General features: G+C 53.6%; 1 protein-coding gene across 1 annotated transcript; it reads left to right on the top strand.

Moving 5' to 3' along the window:
* Positions 1-5,008: 5,008 nt before the first annotated feature.
* On the top strand, positions 5,009-6,292 carry LOC107279087 (uncharacterized). Its single transcript, XM_015758151.1, has 2 exons — positions 5,009-5,649; positions 5,749-6,292. Exons 1-2 carry the CDS (start codon positions 5,009-5,011, stop codon positions 6,290-6,292), a joined length of 1,185 nt encoding a protein of 394 aa, XP_015613637.1.
* The last annotated feature ends 15,061 nt before the right edge of the window (positions 6,293-21,353 follow it).

The raw sequence follows: 21,353 nt of genomic DNA, 5'->3' as shown, positions 1-21,353 counted from the left end.
TGACGGCTGCTACAGTGACGACGATGGCAGTGGGCTACGGTGAGGAGGAGGACGACTGGTGATATTTCTTAACTACGTTATTAGAAATATAATTTCCAGCAATGGCGCCAAAATATTCTTGTTATATTATGGTCACAGATATGATCCGCGAGCGCATGGATATACTATTGTAGTTGTAGCATTTCACTCGGATGTATTCCAAGATATCGTATTTATTTAATCCCATGTGAAGATTGATAAGAGAGAACTATGCTAATAATTTATATATTACTTGTATACATCAAAGTCTATGCAGGGGTTAATTCATTTCAAGGGGTAGGTGAAACGAAGAAGGAAGAACCAAGTTACTCTCACTAAATAAATTCTAGGCTAAGTAGAGAAAGAATAAGAAAATAAATCATTCCTATACTTCTAGTATACAGTTATCTTTAGTTTACACTCGCTAGTATACAATCATGTAGCCAATACCCCCTAACTATGCCCTCCCGGTGTTTTGAGAGATCACTCCTGATTGCCGAGTTCCTTACGACAATCCGTCATGGCCATCCAACCAGAAATGATTACGAAGGAGTACCCATGCCAGGAAAGTGTCTTAGTACTATATACTAATGTGGAGAAAAACCCGTACTGAGCTGTCATCATCAGTGGCCCACCTCTACTGTCCCGTAGTATATAACCCCAAATAATGATATTTAATAATCTAAGCACCACACTTACATTATTAAATACTACTCTATATCCCCTAGAAAGATATAGAGCAATCATTCGCATAAACATTAAACCCACACCAATGCATATCTCTAGTAGCTAGCTACACAATTATATCGAGACAAGTATAAAGTAAAGTCGGCATTCAGATAATAAGAATTAAATAAAAAAGGAAACTGAATAAAGAAGAATATTTCATTAATTCTATAAGTCTTACAAAAGATAGAAGGGCTGCTAGAGCCATACCCGAAATCTCCTGAAGACTCGAGGACTAGGAAAACTATTCTAATTCTACTCCACTAGCACTAGAACAGTAAACTAAACTTTGGAGAGAGCTTGATCGAGTGTGTGAAGGAAGTGAGGAGGTGAGGTACTTTTATAGCTGCCAATGACGGTTACAGCGGTTGGAATAGTCAAAAATACCCCACAACCATCATTGGGGAGCAATCTGGAGCGTCCACGCCAATGCTGAGCATCAACAGTGGAGCTCAGGGTTCGGTCGAACCCTTGACTGGCCCATTTGGCCCACTTTTTGGCAAGTGTATCTCCTGGTGGATCCTCAGCCCAATAGTATGGTAGTTGGGCCCAATTGATGTTATTTCATTGGATTTGTGAGCCCTTCCAACCATAAGTTTTCCTCTCGACGGATTTTGAGTGATCGTTCGGTTGTTTTCTGTCGATTCTCCTTCATTTATGTTGGCAATCCCTGCAAACAAATAAAATCCAAGTACAAGTAGAGATAGATTATTCTAAAACAAATATGCATTGCAAGTATAGCTAGTTCTCCTTTATTCCAGTTATATTGACGGTCGAAATCGGTCTAAAACAACCGTCAACAACGACGACGACGCCTTGGGGAGTTAAGGTTTCGACCAATTTTTCGTTTTGGAATTTTTGTTTTGCCGAAATTATTTTTCCATGTGGTCGGTATAGGTGACCACATGCGAAAAATGAGATTTTCACATGTGGTTGCGTTGGCCGCATAGAAAAATGTGATTTTCGCAGACACCTGAATGCGTGCAAGCAGCTCAACCGCCTGCGCAAATCGATTTTGTAGTAGTGATAAAATGCTATTTATGCCGTCCTCCTTTCTCTTTTCTTTTTCTCGGTTTCCCACTTTGTTTCTTTCATGCTTTCAACAGTTGGATCACCAAGGTGAATATTTTATTAGATATCATTGGATGCTTGGGCTAAGACTAGTTATTCTCTTCATACTAGATCTAAAATATAATATAATATAATATAAGTACTTTTGAAACTGGGTATGGGTATTAAAAAGTGGGTAAAAAAGATTAGAGTGAAGTTGTGATTGGTTGAGAAGAGAAAGTAGGTAAATAATTTAAATGGAGAATGGTTTTGATTGATTGAGATAATGGGGTTGGTGAAGAAATAGGCTAGAGACTAGAGTGGTAGAAATAGCTTCATTAGGAACGAACAGAGTTTCCTTGCAGTGTTTAAGGCTAATACCATCTCTTTGCTCCCTGTCTTTCCTCCTGGGCCAGTTCAAACTACACGTTGTGTAATATAAGCTCTCATTCATGGTTGCAGTTGGTGATTTTTTTTCACCTTGCATCTATTACATGTTTTTTTTTTGCGGGGATGCATCTATTACATGTTGGTTTAGAAATTGCATATAATGAGACATAAAGATGTAAACAGTAAAAAATTCAAGTTACAATAATGAAAGTAAAAAAAATCAACAATCGTCCGATCCACACAAGCCGTGAAAACTTTCCATTTCCATGAAAAGCTCCCTTTCATTTTGACTCCACCATTTCTCTCATGCACTATACTGCGACCTCCTATGCTTCTCGTCACCTCTTCCCACATGTCGCCCCCCTGCCTTCGCCCATGACCACCTCCTCCCCCACTACCACCATCACCGCTGCCTCTTCCTCCCAATTGCCACCACTGCACCTTCTCCCTAGCACTGTCCACGGCCCTCTCCTCCCCGCGCTCCTTAGCCTTTCTTATCCCAGTAACCTCTGTGGCTCGCTAGCAAGTAGAGGGTGCCAAATTAGGCCTCTCCAAGGTCAAGGCCTGGAGGACGTGTGCTTCTGACGACCCTTGGATTCAGTAAAACCTCCCATCACCGCCACTTTTGAGGGAAGACCCTCGATAGCGGGGAGTCGTGAGACCCCCCTTTCGTGAGTTCGGCCGGGGGCAGAAGCTCGCCTCTTGGGAATCACGCGTTCGCCCCTGAAACTGCCGGCTAGCTTGCGCACAATCGGATTATACAGGTTCGGACCGCTATGGAGCGTAACACCCTACTCCTGTGTTTGGGATTATGTATGAGTTTTACAAGGGTTCCTCTACTCCGGAGAGTGCTATCGCCTTCCTTCTCCTAGAGTTCAGGTTTTCTAAGAGTCGTCCCCTTGTCTCGGTGGGCAAGGTCCTCCTTTTATAGCTCAAGGGGATACCACATGCGCCGCCTCTACCTACTCCCCCCCCATGGGAGGGGGACCCCACTCCACTTTGACTGGGTCTCGATCCATGCCTTCTCCCAGAAGCTAAGCAGCAATCGGTCCTTGAGTGGGACCTGGCGTCGTTCCCCGCCTGACACGGGAGACATCCCTGTCATTTGCTCATAAATGAGTGAACACTTGTGGCAACCCTTCTTCGAGTGATGCTCCGATGTGACAGGTCACACCTACCCCCACTCCGCCGGATACAGAGGCGACGTGGGAGCACGGCCGCCCGTTCAATCGGACGTGACCGGCAACAGGCCGGTCACAGACTGGTCACATCCGATTGATAGGGGTCAGTTAGGCGCGTTGCACATCTGCCCTCACCGCATTACACGCAGTGAGGGACAGTTGGGACGCCGCGTATTTATGGTTGTCCAGCCTGGGTCCCCCTCTCGCTCTCTCCCCCCACCACGCGGCAGCTGGGCGAGGGCCTCGGGGCGAAGCAGTGGGAGAGCCCGAGGGGGGGATGCCGCACCCCGAGGCCCCCCCCTGGCGCTTTCGCGACCCGCGAGGTGCGTGAGTGGGGCCAGCTTGCAGTGCCACGTGGCTGGACGGGAAGGTGACTCCCCTTTACTTCACATACCCCCGGGCCCATATCTCTGACAGAAGCCCCCGGCACCATATCAGACATTGGCTTCCTGAGATCAGTCTGACATGGTGCCTCACGACTTCTCAAGCTGGGGTTGTGGGCCCGGCGGGGAATCGAAAGGAATATTGCCGAGCGGCCAGGTTGGCGTGCCAACCATAGCAGCGGTTTGACCGCCACCGACCACGCTAATGATGAGGATGCTTGAGGCGCGATAACCGGGGGGTCGGTCAGACCACGCCTCGATTCCCTCGCCCGCTACTCCTGCGGCGGTTGTGGTGACTGTTCGCTCAGCTTGCGCTCATAGCCGTTGCGCACTCCACCTCGAGTGTGCCACTGACAGGCGCACTAAAGGCGGGACGCGGATACAACGGGTCACGTGATGAGTGGGCGTGGGAAACGAAGAGACAACTGCGGGCGCGAGGATCGTGGGGGCAATTATGAGGGCGTGAAACGAGGAGGTGAGCGCGGATGAGGCAAGGATAAAAGGGGGACGGAGGCAGGGACTTTGCCTCCTTCCTTTCGCCAACCGCCCGCTCGTCCTTTCGCTCCTCGAACCCTAACATTCTCGCCACTTCACACTGTTCCGCGCGCCACGCTCTTCGCCACTGCTCCGCCGGCCACCATGGCTCAAGACGCTGGCGACACAGTGCTCCCTTTTTCCCGCATTACGGCAGACAGGCACCTTAGCCTCCCCCGCAAGATCATGCCGGATGGCGCCGTCGTGAGGGCGGTGGAGTCGCGGCCGCGGCCGCGATATCCGGAGCGGTCCGTGCACCTCTTGTCCTTCGCCATGGCGGGCTTAATTCCGTCGTTCTCCAGATTTTTCCATGAGGTTCTGGATTTCTACGAAATCCATGCCTTGCATCTCGCACCCAATGCCGTGATGACGCTGGCCATCTTTGTGCATCTGTGCGAGATGTTCATCGGGGTGCGGCCGACGATGCGGCTGTTCCAAGCCTTCTTCATCCCGCAGCTGCTGCAAGGTGCGGTGGTGGGGGGATGCTACTTCCAGCCCCGGCCAGGCACGGCGGGGCAGTACATCGAGAGTCATCTCCGCAAGAAATGGGAGGACTGGAAGAAGGACTGGTTCTACACCGCGTTGCCGGACCATCCGTGACTTCGGGTTCCCGCTGGTCCTCCTGAAAGATCCGCCGCATGGCTAGCGGTTTCGGAGCTGGGCGAGGAATACGACGCGGTGTGGGATCGCCTCAGGGGTCTGCGAAGCCTGGGCCTCACGGGGGCAATGGTCTTTGGCGATTACATCCGCCGCCGCATCGCACCTCTCCAGGAACGATCCCGTGGCGCGTGGGAATACACTGGTCCCAACGACCCCATGCGCACGCATGTGGGCGAGCGCTGGGACTGGGGGGAGGAGGACGCAAAGATGGTGCTGGTGCTGGGCCTGGACTCCGCCAAGCAAACGCTAATCCCAGATGGGATCCTCCCCCTCTACTGCGACCGCGACCGGGAGAGCATCCTGGCCGTGATGTCAGTTGTTGGCGCCGGTAGGAGCCGGTCCAGCCGAGGCGGCGCCAGCGGTAGCGCCGTTGGCGCGGGTGGCGGCGGCGCGACTGCGGGTGGGAGCCGGACAAGCGGTCCAGGCGGTGGTGGCTCAAGGGCGCCCGACTCGAGCCGCGGACCTGGAGACGACTTGGTCGGCGACCCAAAGGGGAAGCGGAAGGTGCCCGAATCCCGGCCGCCCTCTCCCCCGCGTGGAGGGGGCACCGAGCACGCGGCAGATCATCCGCCAGCGGGCCACAAGCGCCCTGCCGGGCCCGAGGTCGGACGGAAGAAGAAACGGGTCCGAAAGATAGGGCAAACGGAGCCGAGCCGAGGGAGCTTCATCGAGACCCCGAAGTGGACTTTCAACCGCCCTCCCCGTAGGTACGATTGCTGGCACCTACTTCGGTGCTCTTACCCAGCTCGGCCTCTTGTTCCCTCCTTTTCTTTTTCATTGTTAACGCGATCTGGGTTCTCTTGTAGCGAGATTCCTTCTCAGGGGGTCTCAGGGTCGGAGCCTTCGTGGGGGACGAAATCCGAACGATCGGAACGGTCCGGGCCCGGCCAATCCAAGGCCGCGGGGTCTTCGCAGCCTCGCAGTGGGACCCACAGGCCACATACCGGGCCTGGTCCCGAGCGACCCTCAGCCGGGACTCGACTTGCTGCGGGCAACGGTAGCGGCGACGTTCCTCCCGGGGGCGGCTGTGAGACTAGGGTCCATGCGGAACGCCACCCAGGATCGGGGGGTGAGGGAGGTCGCAGCTCGGGAGCCGAGGCCGGAGGTGATCCTGAGCCCGAGGTCGAAGTCAAGGCTGGGGGCGGTCCCGAGTCCGAGGTCAAGGTCGAGGTTGGGGGCGGTCCTGAGCCCGAGGTCGAAGTCGAGGCTGCCCGGTTGGCCCCCCAGTTCACCTTTGGGCTCGCCTCGGATGAGGAGAGCGGAAGTGGGGGTGACGACGACAACGTGGGCGACGAAGACTGGGACGACGTCGTCAGCGGCGCCGGCCTCGGGGGCCTGGGCACCCCGTGACCATTCGCGCTTTCAATTCCCTTTTGTTGTGTGCCCGTGGCGGGCACTTCTTGTATTTAGGCCATCGTGCCGTCCTATCTTGTTCTGCAACTGAAACTTCCTTAGCCCCTTTTACTCATTTGCTTTTTCCATTGGATGTCTGTGACATAGAGAGAAGAAAGAACCAGAGCAAAACGGGTATAATTAATCTGCCTGTGATCAAAATGCCGTTTTGACCCCATCCTCCCCCCCTCGGGCTTGTTCTAGCGAGAAGGTAAATCCGCGCTCGGTCCATGGTACCTAAGTGGTGATAGGCAAGACCGTCGCCCCGAGGGAGCCGCCCATTGGGACTAGCCAGACCGAGGCTGCGACGACCGGGGGTCAGGGACGGCCGTGTGTAGGCCCTTCCGATCCCCCGAGGTTCGGCGCAACCCGGGGCGCGGCCCGCGTTCGTGCTCCCTTTCGGAGGTTTTCAGGCCGCCCTACGGCACTTAGGGTTCAGAGTAAACGCGGATTATCCCTTAAACCAGGTCAAGCCAGAGGAAGAGAATAGACGGTCTTCACAAAAAGTAGAAAAATTCACTTCTTGCAAAAGGAAAAAAGGATACACAGTGGTAGCCCCCGGCCAAGCCCGCACAAACCAAGGGGTTGTGCGGGGGTTGGCCCGAGCTCCTGGAAAGCAAAAAATCTCGATGCTATGGATAGAAACGACGGAGGTGTTCGATATTCCAAGGGTTAGGCAACTCTGTGCCGTCCTCCGTGGTTAACCGAACGGAGCCTGGCCGGGGCACGCCGATCACTTTGTATGGCCATTCCCACATTGGCGAGAGCTTGCTCAGCCCCAGGCGCGATTGGACGCGGCGTAGGACAAGGTCGCCAACTTGTAGTGATCGGGCCCGGACGTGGCGCTGATGGTAGCGTCGTAGGCTTTGCTGGTAACGCGCGGCACGCAGGGCCGCACGCCTACTCCGTTCTTTGAGATAATCGAGATCGTCGCGGTGAAGGTCATCCTGGTTGGCCTCATTGTACAGCGCGACGCGAGGCGACCCTAGGGAAAGCTCGGAGGGTAGGACCGCTTCGGCGCCGTACAACAGGAAAAATGGCGTTTTGTCACGACCGGAAATAACCCAACGGGCGTTCCTTACGTGCGTGCATTAATCCTTGTCCCAGGAGGCAAGGTACACCAAAAGTTGATACAATTCAGAGTTTAACAAGCGGAAGCGTAAATAGTTAATTTATTACATGGGCAGCGAAGGCCCAGCACACACAAAGACAAACGAGAAACAGCGGAAGACTAGGGCAACGACCACAGGCACTTGACGGCAGGCACGAGCTAGACACCAAAGCCTTCATCCTCCAGGAACTCCTCTTCTGGGTTTGGGAAAAATTGAGCAAGACTGAGTACAACCACCGTACTCAACAAGACACACCCACAAGTGCAGAATAAATGCAAGGGAGTACAAAGGAGTTATACTATAAAGGGTTAGGGTTGCAGTAAACAGCATTTAAAGACATTAGTTGCTCAGGGCTATTTTGCAAACACGATTCTAGTACTATACAATATTATTTATCAAGGCCGTGAACCTACACGAACCTGCCTTAACCCAAGGCCTACGATGATTCAGACCGAACTGGCAACCCGACCCTGGGTCCCAGCTCGTCCCAAGCCAACCCAGGCCAACCATTCCACATTTTAGTTGTTAAGCAGGTTTTAAGAATTAAAACACTAACTTGGGTACATTGCTCGGCTTGCCCATAACCGAGGGCGCGGCTATTCGAATAGATTATACTCTGATCAGAGGTGTACATCTTTACCCACAAGACACATCTTCCTCACGTGTAACCACGTGCCACATACCACCACGGTATACAGACGAAAGACGTGACATAGTTTCCAACCCATCCTAGCCATAGACAAGAGTACCGACCCAATCCCACCTATGGCCGGAACACCCGGGACAGGTAGGCAGGACTGAGCCCCTAGCAGCAGGACACCGGCCCTGTGCCATGACATCTCGACTACCGGGCAGCAGCTCGTGTAGCCTTCATTTGTCCTAGAGATGTCCATCGACCCCCGACTTCTTCCATCTCCATCCGTGAACTTTTGTTTATAACTAGACTGAGCCACAAACTAAGCCTTACCCACTAGACATGTGGAAGTACGGTAGTGCTTTGCAACAGAGGCCCGAAGACCGGCCCTTATATGGCCGAGGTGCTACTATCAAAACCATGCACCCCGAGCCCAGCCTAAAACCATTTTTGGGGATTTTGAATAGAAGGAGCGGTGTGAAGCCAATTCCACAATAACCAAACCATTCCATGGTGTCCAGGTGATATGAATATTCCCAAAGTCTAGAGTTGAAAAAAACCCACCTAATGTTACCTAATTAAAAGCGAAGCATCTACCTAAAATCATACTAGTGATACCATGAGTAGAGTGTCCACTAGTTGGGGTTTTGTTTATTCTAGGGTGAACAAGGAAATAATAACAATAACAATAATAATAAGGTCATAACAAAGGTAAATAGGCATGGCTAAATAAAACGGTGATAACGCGGGAATTTAAATAAAGCGATAATGCAATAAGTGAAATCAACATAATTTTACAAACTGGGATTCAATATGTTCAAAGATGATGTGACTTGCCTTGCTCGCTTTCCCAAACGTCGGCTTCAACCTCCACGAAGAGCGGATCTTCCGAAGCTACAGCGTCTACACGACCAACGGAAAAGAAACGGCTTTTACTCTACTAAACTCCATATAACAAGCAGAAACAAAGCACAAAAATGGGTTCTTGGCTTCTTAAGGAAAAATTAGAGACTTTAACGGTCCAATTCCGAGTTCAAATGGCCAAGTTATGGCCATTTGAAGTTTATATGCTCTTTAAATGGATATTTACGAATTTCTTCATTTAAATTTTAATTTAAAAACATATTTATTGCGTCAGCCGGGAGAGAGGAGCGCGCGGACCGGGTCCACGGGAGTGGGGCCCACGCGGCAGCCTCTCGGTCCACGGTGGACCGGGAGCACGCGGCTTACGCCGGCCGGCGCCGTGGGTCCCACGCGTCAGCCGCACCCGAGGACGCGGGCGGCTGACGGCCGGGCCCCACATGGCAGCCGCGGGGCGCGCCCGAAGGCGGCCTCGCCGGCACAGCCGACGGGAGGCGACGCGCCCGCACCCCTATGGTCGCCGGCGGCGGCCATAGGCACGGCGGAGCGGCGGCCGAGAGAGGGGAGGGATGGGGGAAACGAAATGGGCGGTCCACGGCTCACCCCGGGTCGACGACGACGACGGGAACGGCGACCGGAGCGGAAGAAGGCGGCGGCGCGGCACGGGTCGACGGGGACGGCGGCGTTCCGGCGGTCGGCGGGCGAAACGGAGGGGTGGACGAGGTCGGTGAGGACGCGGCGGAGCTGAAGGAGGCGACGCCGAGGCGGGAGAAGGTCCGAGGCAACGACGGCGGCGGACCGGAGCTCGGCGGTGACGGCGGAGAGAGAGAGCGACGGCGCGAGCTCGATTCCGGCGGAGAGAGAGCGGCGAGTGGCGGAAACGGTGGAGGGAGGCACGGGGAGCGTTTATATAGTGTTGGGAGTGAGAGAGGGCGGCCGGGGGAGAAGGAAACCGGCGCGGCGCTCTCGGGCTCCATCAATGGCGCCGGCGAGATTTGCGGGGGCAAATCCGCCCGTTTGAACGCGAGAGAGAGAGGGAAAAATGGGGGGAAAGGGAGAGGGAATCACGGGGAATGATTTCCCCCTCTTTATTGCGCGCGGGGACGGCGGGAGGCGGCGGGATTCGCGGCGGCGGCGGCGCTAGGACACGGGCGAGGCGGCGGGAGCGGCGGGAGGTAGGGGATGACGGGTTGGCCCCACCCGTCAGCGAGGGTGGCGGGCAGGCCCGCCCGTCAACGGCACGCGCGCGGGGAGGAGGCCGATTGGGCCGCGGGGGAGAGGAGAGAGAGGGAGGGAGGTGGGCCGAGCCGGCCCAAGAGGGGAAGGGGGAAAAAGGACTTTTTAGGGTTTTTTTTTCTTTTTATAAAACCTTTCTAACTTTGTTTATTTCTTAATAATTATTATTTGTGCTCTGAAAATTCCACTAAAATTTATTTACGCATTTTAGGCTTTTAGGAAATATACAAAAATCCTCCAAGCCTTATTTGACTTTTAACTTTGCACATTTTAATTGTTGGAGGCTTTCACATGGATTTTACTTATTCTATGCATAATTTTGATGATGTATTTTAGAGTCGTTTTGGGACGCGACAAACCTACCCCCCCTTAAACGGAATCTCAACCCCGAGATTCGGAAGAACTGGCGAAGAGATCAGGATGGGCTGCCTTCAGCTCGTCTTCACGCTCCCAGGTAGCTTCTTCTTCGGCGTGGTTGCTCCACTGGACCTTGCAAAAACGGATTATCCGGTTCCTGGTCCTGCGCTCCATGGTGTCCAGGATTTTCACTGGCCTCTCCACGTAGGTCAAGTCTTCGCGAACTTCAATTTGCTCTGAGTCGGCCTGCTCGGATGGCACTCGAAAGCATTTCTTGAGTTGCGACACATGGAACACATCATGCACGTTGCCCAAGGAGGCGGGCAGCTCCAATTGGTAAGCGACTTCTCCGTGTCGGGCAACGATACGGAAAGGACCCACATACCGAGGTGCGAGCTTCCCTTTTGTCTGAAACCTGTGTACACCCCGCAATGGCGTGACCCGAAGATACACAAAATCGTCCACTGCGAATTCCAGGTTACGGCGACGGTTATCTGCATAACTTTTCTGCCGGGACTGTGCCACCTTTAGATTATCCCGAATGGTTCTGACTTTAGCTTCAGCTTCTCTCAGGATATCAGTCCCGAACACTTGGCTTTCCCCAACTTGATCCCACAAGAGCGGTGTCCGGCATTTGCGCCCATACAACGCTTCATAAGGTGCCATTTGTATGCTGGCTTGATAGCTGTTATTGTAGGAGAACTCGGCATAGGGGAGACTCTTATCCCAGGTCTTCCCGAAATCCAGGACACATGCGCGAAGCATATCTTCTAGGATCTGATTTAGACGCTCGGTCTGCCCATCAGTCTGCGGGTGGTATGCGGTGCTGAAGTTTAATCGGGTACCCAGCTCTTCTTGGAGCTTCTTCCAAAAGTGAGAGGTGAATTGGCTTCCCCTATCAGATACGATTTTCTTGGGAACGCCATGGAGACTCACGATCCTAGCGAAGTAGAGCTCGGCTAGTTTGTTCCCTCCATAGCTGGTCTTCACAGGAATGAATCGAGCTACCTTGGTTAATCGATCCACCACTACCCATATAGAATCATATCCACCTTGAGTCTTTGGAAGTCCGGTGATGAAATCCATCCCAATTTCATCCCATTTCCATTCAGGTACTTGGAGAGGTTGGAGAAGTCCGGCCGGTCGTTGGTGCTCTGCCTTGACACGCTGGCACACATCACAAAGGGCCACGAACTCTGCAATTTCCCGCTTCATACTAACCCACCAGTATTTCTCCATCAAGTCTAAGTACATCTTCGTACTGCCAGGGTGGATGGAATAAGGACTTTCGTGGGCTTCCTGAAGTATCAGCTGTTTAAGTTCTCTGTTATCTGGAACGCATACTCGATTTCCGTTCCATAGGGTTCCGTGTTCATCCTCTGTGAAACCAGCGGCTTTACCCTGTTTCATATTCTTGAGGAGTCCATGCATGTCCGGATCGTTCTTCTGAGCCTCGCAGATTTGATCGAGCAAGGTAGGCTTGGCTTCCAACGCAGCCAAGAATCCGCGACCAACTATGCTTAGGTTCAGGGCTTCCATCTGTTGACTAAGTTCGGGTGGAATGCCACGGACGTTAAGAGTGTTGCAATGGCTTTTTCGACTTAGAGCGTCGGCGACCATGTTGGCCTTACCAGGATGATAGTGAATTCCCACATCATAATCCTTGATGAGTTCTAACCATCTCCTTTGCCGAAGATTCAGGTCCGACTGAGTGAAGATGTATTTCAAACTCTTATGATCAGTATATATTTCACAGCGATTCCCAATGAGATAGTGCCGCCAGATTTTTAGAGCATGAACCACCGCAGCTAACTCCAAATCATGGGTAGGGTAGTTGCCTTCATGAGGCCGTAGCTGGCGTGAGGCATAGGCCACCACATGACCATCCTGCTTGAGCACGCACCCCAATCCTTGGCGCGAAGCGTCACAATACACCATGAAATCCTTGCGAGTATCCGGCAAGATTAACACTGGCGAGGCAACCAGCTTTTCTTTGAGAGTTTTGAACACCTTCTCGCATTGCGGGCTCCACACAAATTTCTCTTCTTTCTTCAACAACTGTGTCATGGGTCGAGCGATTTTGGAGAAGTCCTCGATGAACCTCCGGTAGTATCCTGCCAAACCTAAGAAACTGCGGACTTGAGTGACTGTCTTGGGTTGCTTCCAATCAGTGACGGCGGTCACTGTTTTCGGGGTCCACAGCAACTCCTTTAGCAGATATCACATGCCCTAAGAATTTGACTTCGGACAACCAGAACTCACACTTGCTAAGTTTGGCATACAATTGATGTTCCCGCAACTTTCCCAATACCAGACGGAGATGGTGCTGATGGTCTTCCTCGGATTGTGAGTATATCAGAATGTCATCAATGAAAACCACAACAAACTTATCCAAGTATTCCATGAACACTTTGTTCATTAAGTTCATGAAAAAGGCAGGTGCATTGGTTAAACCGAACGACATCACTGTGAATTCATACAGTCCATATCGCGTGGTGAATGCGGTCTTCGGAATATCTTCATCACGAATACGTAATTGGTGATATCCGGAACGAAGATCGATCTTGGAGAATACAGTGGCACCTTTAAGCTGATCGAACAGATCATCGATCCGGGGAAGAGGGTACTTGTTTTTGATGGTGACTTCATTGAGAGCTCTGTAGTCAACGCACATCCTCTTCGTCTTGTCTTTCTTCTCCACAAAAATCACAGGAGCACCCCAGGGGGAAGTACTCGGACGTATATACCCCTTTTCTTTCAACTCTTCCAACTGTTTCTTGACTTCGGCCAGTTCATTTGCTGCCATACGGTAGGGTCGCTTGTACAGAGGAGTGGTTCCTGGAGCAAGATCTATCCGGAACTCAATCTCTCGTTTGGGCGGCATACCGGGTAGTTCTTCCGGAAACACGTCTCCGAACTCTCTGACGATGGGGATTTCTGACAGTCCTATCTGATGAAGTTCGGAACTACTGACAGAGGTTGGGGGTGCAAAGAAAACAACTGGTTGTTCCGGCCCTCGGTACAGAGTGACAGTGCGTCTCGCACAATCCACTACTCCTTGGAATTGAGCCAACCAATTCATCCCAAGGATCACATCCAAGTTCTTGGAGTCTAGCAGAATCAGATCCGAGGGAAAAGGAATCCCCTGAATTTCTATGGGAACGGCAGGGCTATAATACTTTGCTGTCATAACCCCTCCAGGGGTGGTGATGAGCAGAGGATTCCTAAGCCTTTCTACCCCCAACTGATTTCTCCCCACGAATGGCACAGATATAAACGAGTGGGAAGCTCCAGAGTCGAACAGAATGGTAGCAGGGATGGAATGAATGAGGAACGTACCAACGATGACGTCTGGAGTTGTCAGCACGTCCTCGGCCGTCACGTGGTTCACCCGACCCCGAATGACATCCTTCCCACCGTTGTTAGAGCGGGGAGGCGCTTGGCCTTGCTGACGCCTCGGCTTTGGGCATTTATCCGCAAAGTGCCCGGGCTCGAAGCAGTTGAAGCACAGACGCTGTGGACCTTGAGCGTCCCTGCGGCCTTGACCAGGCTGCACAGTTGGCGTAGGAGGACGGGGCGCACGAGTCCCTTGTTGATTCTGCTGCTGCTGCGGCTGTGGGACGCGCACCACGAATTGAGGTCGAGGCGCGGAGCGAGGTTGCTGCTGCTGTTGTTGCTGCTGCGAGGAGGATCCCCCTGGATAGGGATTGGTGTAGCGGACCCTTTGGTTAGCACCCTGTTGATTGCGGAAATTCGCCAAGCGGCGCTTGTGCGACTCCAGTTCCTTGTGCTTGGCTTCCAAGCGGATGCTCTTGTCTACCAGACGTTGGAAATCCGGATAGTCCCCGGAGACTAGACGGACGGACAGCTCAGGGTCCATTCCTGCCAAGAACTTCTCTTGCTTCTCCTCATCTTCCCGCACATCCTCCGGGGCGTAACGGGCCAGGTTGTTGAACTCATGCAAATACTCCGTCACGGAGCGGTTGCCTTGCTTCAACTCCCGGAATTCCCTTTTCTTAAGGGCCATGACTCCGGCGGGCACATGGGTTCTCCGGAAAGCGGCGGTGAAACGGGCCCAAGTAATAGGTTGCCCCTCGGGCTGCGTAGCCTGGAAATGGTCCCACCATAGAGATGCGGGCCCCTGCAGCTGGTGGGCGGCGAAGATGACTTTCTCCTCATCGCTGCACTGCACAGTGTCTAGCTTTTTCCCCACGGCATGCAACCAATCCAATGCATCCACGGGGTTGTTGGAGCTAGAGAAGGTAGGTGGGCGGATGCGGAGGAACTCGGCGAGTTTAGAGTGTTGGGGAGGTGGTGGTGGAGCATTATGTTGTGGCGGATTTTGGAGGTGGTGGAGGAAAGCAGTCATCATGTTGGCCTGCTGGGCGAGGATTTGGGTGAGAATGGCGTTGGTGTCTGGTGGTGGTGGTGGAGGCGGAGGAGGAGGTGGAGGTGGGCTGCCCTGGTTGTGGTGGTTGCTGCCTTCAGGTTGGTTGCCATCACCGGTGGCAGCACTTCTCCTGGTCGTCACCATCTGAAAACCCCACACAGAACCAGCAAACAGAGAGAGCTGACAATTAAAGCTAACCATCCACGACTACCATAATTCTTGAATTTATTACTGCTATTAAATTGGTTCATTAAAGTTCAAGTTGCTTAGGCAAATAAAATAAAGACAGGCTCCGACACAGTTATACCACACACCGGCATAACCATGCCCCACACGACTCCAACAAGAAGACAAACGAGAAAGAACACACGCGCAAGCCTACTAACTGCTCGTCTACCGCTGCGACGGGCCAGGACGGAAGGTGAGCAATAGCGCATCCTCCGTGCTACCAACGCCGGAGGCTTCCTCCTCCTGGGGAACCATGGGCGCGGGCTCGGCACGAGGGGTCTCGACGAAGCAAGTCCACGCCAGGGACTGACGAAAAAGCTCGGGCCTAGAGGTGCTCTTGCGGGCGGTGATCTTCTGGCTGCGGCAGACGCGGCGACGCTTGGGGCGGCAGACCTCTCCCTGGGCGATCTTGAGCTGATGCAGCTGCGCCTCCACCGCGTCTAGGTCCTTCTTGAGCTGCAGGTTCTCTTGACACAGCTCCAGGATCTTCATGTTGTTCTCGACCATCCCAGGGTGCACCATCTGATGGAAGTCGATACGAGCCGCGTCGTACGCCTCCACCATGCGCGCCAGGTGCATGATGGTAGCGTCATCCTCCGAGCTAGCATCCCGGAAGGTGGCGTAGTCGCGGGCTCCTCCACGGCGAGGGTGGTAGCGGTAGGGCGAGTGCTGCAACTCGTCCGGGTAGCGCTGGTGAAGAGTGCCGATGGCGAGGAGAGCGGCGCTCTGGCAAGCGGCGGGGAAAGAATCTCCACCCGCGGTGACTGCCAGCGAAGTCCGCTCGGGAGAGCCAGCGAGGATCACTGCAGTGACCTCCCAAGCAGCGTGGGGCTCTGCATCGTCACCCTCCTGCTCCGGAAGCGGCCTGCCCTGGTAGTCCACTCCATGTGGATACCCCAGGACAACGCACATGCCCCGCAGCTCCAAGACGAAACCAATCATGTCCAAACCACGACGGGTGACGCTGCCGGCCATCTACCAACAAAAACAAAAAGAAAAGCAACATTTAAAAAGGTCAGATTTTGGCGATAAATGAAGCAGCAAGACAGAGAAAGACTAGAGGGTTTTCACAAATAACAGAGGATTTTTATTTCGAAAATACTGCTAAGGCTTGGGATCTACGGCTCGTCCTAGGGTCAAGGGGGTTCTGATACCAACTTGTCACGACCGGAAATAACCCAACGGGCGTTCCTTACGTGCGTGCATTAATCCTTGTCCCAGGAGGCAAGGTACACCAAAAGTTGATACAATTCAGAGTTTAACAAGCGGAAGCGTAAATAGTTAATTTATTACATGGGCAGCGAAGGCCCAGCACACACAAAGATAAACGAGAAACAGCGGAAGACTAGGGCGACGACCACAGGCACTTGACGGCAGGCACGAGCTAGACACCAAAGCCTTCATCCTCCAGGAACTCCTCTTCTGGGTTTGGGAAAAATTGAGCAAGACTGAGTACAACCACCGTACTCAACAAGACACACCCACAAGTGCAGAATAAATGCAAGGGAGTACAAAGGAGTTATACTATAAAGGGTTAGGGTTGCAGTAAACAGCATTTAAAGACATTAGTTGCTCAGGGCTATTTTGCAAACACGATTCTAGTACTATACAATATTATTTATCAAGGCCGTGAACCTACACGAACCTGCCTTAACCCAAGGCCTACGATGATTCAGACCGAACTGGCAACCCGACCCTGGGTCCCAGCTCGTCCCAAGCCAACCCAGGCCAACCATTCCACATTTTAGTTGTTAAGCAGGTTTTAAGAATTAAAACACTAACTTGGGTACATTGCTCGGCTTGCCCATAACCGAGGGCGCGGCTATTCGAATAGATTATACTCTGATCAGAGGTGTACATCTTTACCCACAAGACACATCTTCCTCACGTGTAACCACGTGCCACATACCACCACGGTATACAGACGAAAGACGTGACATAGTTTCCAACCCATCCTAGCCATAGACAAGAGTACCGACCCAATCCCACCTACGGCCGGAACACCCGGGACAGGCAGGCAGGACTGAGCCCCTAGCAGCAGGACACCGGCCCTGTGCCATGACATCTCGACTACCGGGCCGCAGCTCATGTAGCCTTCATTTGTCCTAGAGATGTCCATCGACCCCCGACTTCTTCCATCTCCATCCGTGAACTTTTGTTTATAACTAGACTGAGCCACAAACTAAGCCTTACCCACTAGACATGTGGAAGTACGGTAGTGCTTTGCAACAGAGGCCCGAAGACCGGTCCTTATATGGCCGAGGTGCTACTATCAAAACCATGCACCCCTAGCCCAGCCTAAAACCATTTTTGGGGATTTTGAATAGAAGGAGCGGTGTGAAGCCAATTCCACAATAACCAAACCATTCCATGGTGTCCAGGTGATATGAATATTCCCAAAGTCTAGAGTTGAAAAAAACCCACCTAATGTTACCTAATTAAAAGCGAAGCATCTACCTAAAATCATACTAGTGATACCATGAGTAGAGTGTCCACTAGTTGGGGTTTTGTTTATTCTAGGGTGAACAAGGAAATAATAACAATAACAATAATAATAAGGTCATAACAAAGGTAAATAGGCATGGCTAAATAAAACGGTGATAACGCGGGAATTTAAATAAAGCGATAATGCAATAAGTTAAATCAACATAATTTTACAAACTGGGATTCAATATGTTCAAAGATGATGTGACTTGCCTTGCTCGCTTTCCCAAACGTCGGCTTCAACCTCCACGAAGAGCGGATCTTCCGAAGCTGCAGCGTCTACACGACCAACGGAAAAGAAACGGCTTTTACTCTACTAAACTCCATATAACAAGCAGAAACAAAGCACAAAAATGGGTTCTTGGCTTCTTAAGGAAAAATTAGAGACTTTAACGGTCCAATTCCGAGTTTAAATGGCCAAGTTATGGCCATTTGAAGTTTATATGCTCTTTAAATGGATATTTACGAATTTCTTCATTTAAATTTTAATTTAAAAACATATTTATTGCGTCAGCCGGGAGAGAGGAGCGCACGGACCGGGTCCATGGGAGTGGGGCCCACGCGGCAGCCTCTCGGTCCACGGTGGACCGGGAGCACGCGGCTTACGCCGGCCGGCGCCGTGGGTCCCACGCGTCAGCCGCACCTGAGGGCGCAGGCGGCTGACGGCCGGGCCCCACATGGCAGCCGCGGGGCGCGCCCGAAGGCGGCCTCGCCGGCACAGCCGACGGGAGGCGACGCGCCCGCGCCCCTATGGTCGCCGGCGGCGGCCATAGGCACGGCGGAGCGGCGGCCGAGAGAGGGGAGGGAAGGGGGAAACGAAATGGGCGGTCCACGGCTCACCCCGGGTCGACGACGACGACGGGAACGGCGACCGGAGCAGAAGAAGGCGGCGGCGCGGCACGGGTCGACGGGGACGGCGGCGTTCCGGCGGTCGGCGGGCGAAACGGAGGGGTGGACGAGGTCGGCGAGGACGCGGCGGAGCCGAAGGAGGCGACGCCGAGGCGGGAGAAGGTCCGAGGCGACGACGGCGGCGGACCGGAGCTCGGCGGTGACGGCGGAGAGAGAGAGCGATGGCGCGAGCTCGATTCCGGCGGAGAGAGAGAGCGGCGAGTGGCGGAAACGGTGGAGGGAGGCACGGGGAGCGTTTATATAGTGTTGGGAGTGAGAGAGGGCGGCCGGGGGAGAAGGAAACCGGCGCGGCGCTCTCGGGCTCCATCAATGGCGCCGGCGAGATTTGCGGGGGCAAATCCGCCCGTTTGAACGCGAGAGAGAGAGAGGGAAAAATGGGGGGAAAGGGAGAGGGAATCACGGGGAATGATTTCCCCCTCTTTATTGCGCGCGGGGACGGCGGGAGGCGGCGGGATTCGCGGCGGCGGCGGCGCTAGGGCACGGGCGAGGCGGCGGGAGCGGCGGGAGGTAGGGGATGACGGGTGGGCCCCACCCGTCAGCGAGGGTGGCGGGCGGGCCCGTCCGTCAGCGGCACGCGCGCGGGGAGGAGGCCGATTGGGCCACGGGGGAGAGGAGAGAGAGGGAGGGAGGTGGGCCGAGCCGGCCCAAGAGGGGAAGGGGGAAAAAGGACTTTTTAGGGTTTTTTTTTCTTTTTATAAAACCTTTCTAACTTTGTTTATTTCTTAATAATTATTATTTGTGCTCTGAAAATTCCACTAAAATTTATTTACGCATTTTAGGCTTTTAGGAAATATACAAAAATCCTCCAAGCCTTATTTGACTTTTAACTTTGCACATTTTAATTGTTGGAGGCTTTCACATGGATTTTACTTATTCTATGCATAATTTTGAGGATGTATTTTAGAGTCGTTTTGGGACGCGACACGTTTCCCCTGTGGCGTGGCTTGGAGTAGTCTGATTTGCCCACAACACGGCGGGCAACTCCTCGAGCCATGAATCCCCGTGCTTCTTTAGGACGTTGTACGTCTTGGTCTTGAGGCCTTTGAGGATTTTGGCGTTGGCTCGCTCGACTTGGCCGTTACTCTTAGGGTGGGCGGGCGAGGCAAAGCACAATTTGATGCCCATGTCGTCGCAGTAATCGGCAAACAGCTCACTGGTGAACTAGGTGCCGTTGTCTGTAATGATGCGGTTGGGCACTCCGAATCGAGACGTGATGCCCCTGATGAACTTGAGGGCAGAATGCTTGTCGATTTTGACGACCGGGTAAGCTTCGGGCCACTTGGTGAACTTGTCGATGGCGACGTACAAGTGCTGATACCCGCCTCGAGCCGCCTTGAATGATCCAAGGATGTCTAGCCCCCAGACCGCAAAAGGCCAAGAGAGTGGGATGACCTGCAAGGCTTGGGTCGGCTGGTGGGTCTGTTTGGCATGGAACTGGCATGTCTTGCACCGCCGGACCCATTCCTGGGCATCTTGTAATGCAGTTGGCCAATAAAAGCCTTGCTGGAAGGCTTTTCCGACCAAAGATCGTGAGGCCGAATGGGCCCCGCACTCACCCTAATGGGTGTCGGCTATGAGCTCGATGCCTGCTCCCGAGAAATACACTTCAAGAGTATCCCGTTGGCGGCACGCCGGTAGAGGGTCCCTTCTACGAGGACGTACCACTTAGAGATGCGCGCGAACTTCTCAACTTCTGCGCGATGCTCAGGGAGAGTATTGCCGTCGAGATATGCCCGGATGTCGGTCATCCACACGACCTAACGAGGGGGGTCGGGGTCGACCCCCTCGGGCCCTGAGGGGTGCGGGTCGCCGGGGGTCGGGACGGAAGGCGTGTCGTTGGGGTCCCTCAAGGGGTTCGGTCGCGCCGATGGTTGCGCGAGTCTTTCCTCGAAAGTCCCCAGGGGGAGTGGGGCTCGTGCCGACGCAACACGCGACAACTCGTCAGCGACTGTGTTGTCGCGTTGGGGCACGTGCCGGAGCTTGAGTCCGTCGAAGTGGCGTTCCATGCGCCGCACTTCGCGGACATATGCATCCATTTGTGGGTCGGTGCACTGGTACTCTTTGGATACTTGATTTACGACCAGCTGGGAGTCACCTAGGACCAGGAGACGGTGGATGCCCATTCCGGCTGCCGCCCTCAATCCCGCGAGGAGTCCTTCATATTCTGCCATATTGTTCGTGGCTCGGAAATTGAATCAGACGACGTATTTGAGGACGTCTCCGCTTGGCGACGTCAGCGTGAGTCCGGCACCTGCACCTTGAAGGTTGAGGGAGCCGTCAAAATGCATAATCCAGTGCCCGCCACGAATGTCAGCGTTTGGGTCCTCTTCCTCTCCCGGGGGAGAGGGACATTGGACGAAACAGGTTCATCCACTGGGTCCACTCCACGATGAAGTCAGCCAGGACTTGACTTTTGATCGCGTGCCGTGGTTCGAAGTACAGATCGAACTCAGCTAGCTCGATGGCCCATTTTACAACCCGTCCAGTGCCCTCTCGGTTGTGCAAAATTTGGCCGAGAGGATACGATATCACTACGGAAACCCGATGCGCCTGGAAATAGTGGCGCAACTTCCTTGAGGCCATTAAAACAGCATAAAGCATTTTCTGGGCCTATGGGTACCGGGTTTTCGCATCTCGAAGTGGACGGGCCGCTGCACCTTTCGGCAGGGCCGGTTCGTGTTGTCAGGGGCAGATGACCCGGGGCGCCCCTGCTCGGGAGCCCCGGGGGGATCCCGGGTCACTTCGGGATCGTAGGCCTCAGGGCCACTTACCAAAGCCTCCCCTCTTCCCTCGGGGGCCTCGGGGTCC

This window comes from Oryza sativa, chromosome 10, assembly GCF_034140825.1.
Source record: "Oryza sativa Japonica Group chromosome 10, ASM3414082v1".
Classification (NCBI taxonomy): Eukaryota; Viridiplantae; Streptophyta; class Magnoliopsida; order Poales; family Poaceae; genus Oryza; species Oryza sativa.
This window is presented reverse-complemented; position numbering and strand designations above follow the sequence as displayed.

Excerpts from the sequence above, each read along its gene's own strand:
- LOC107279087 (XM_015758151.1), top strand. The coding sequence starts at position 5,009 with ATGGTCTTTGGCGATTACATCCGCCGCCGCATCGCACCTCTCCAGGAA. Across the intron at positions 5,650-5,748 it reads TTCAACCGCCCTCCCCGTAG|CGAGATTCCTTCTCAGGGGG; the intron begins GTACGATTGCTG and ends GTTCTCTTGTAG.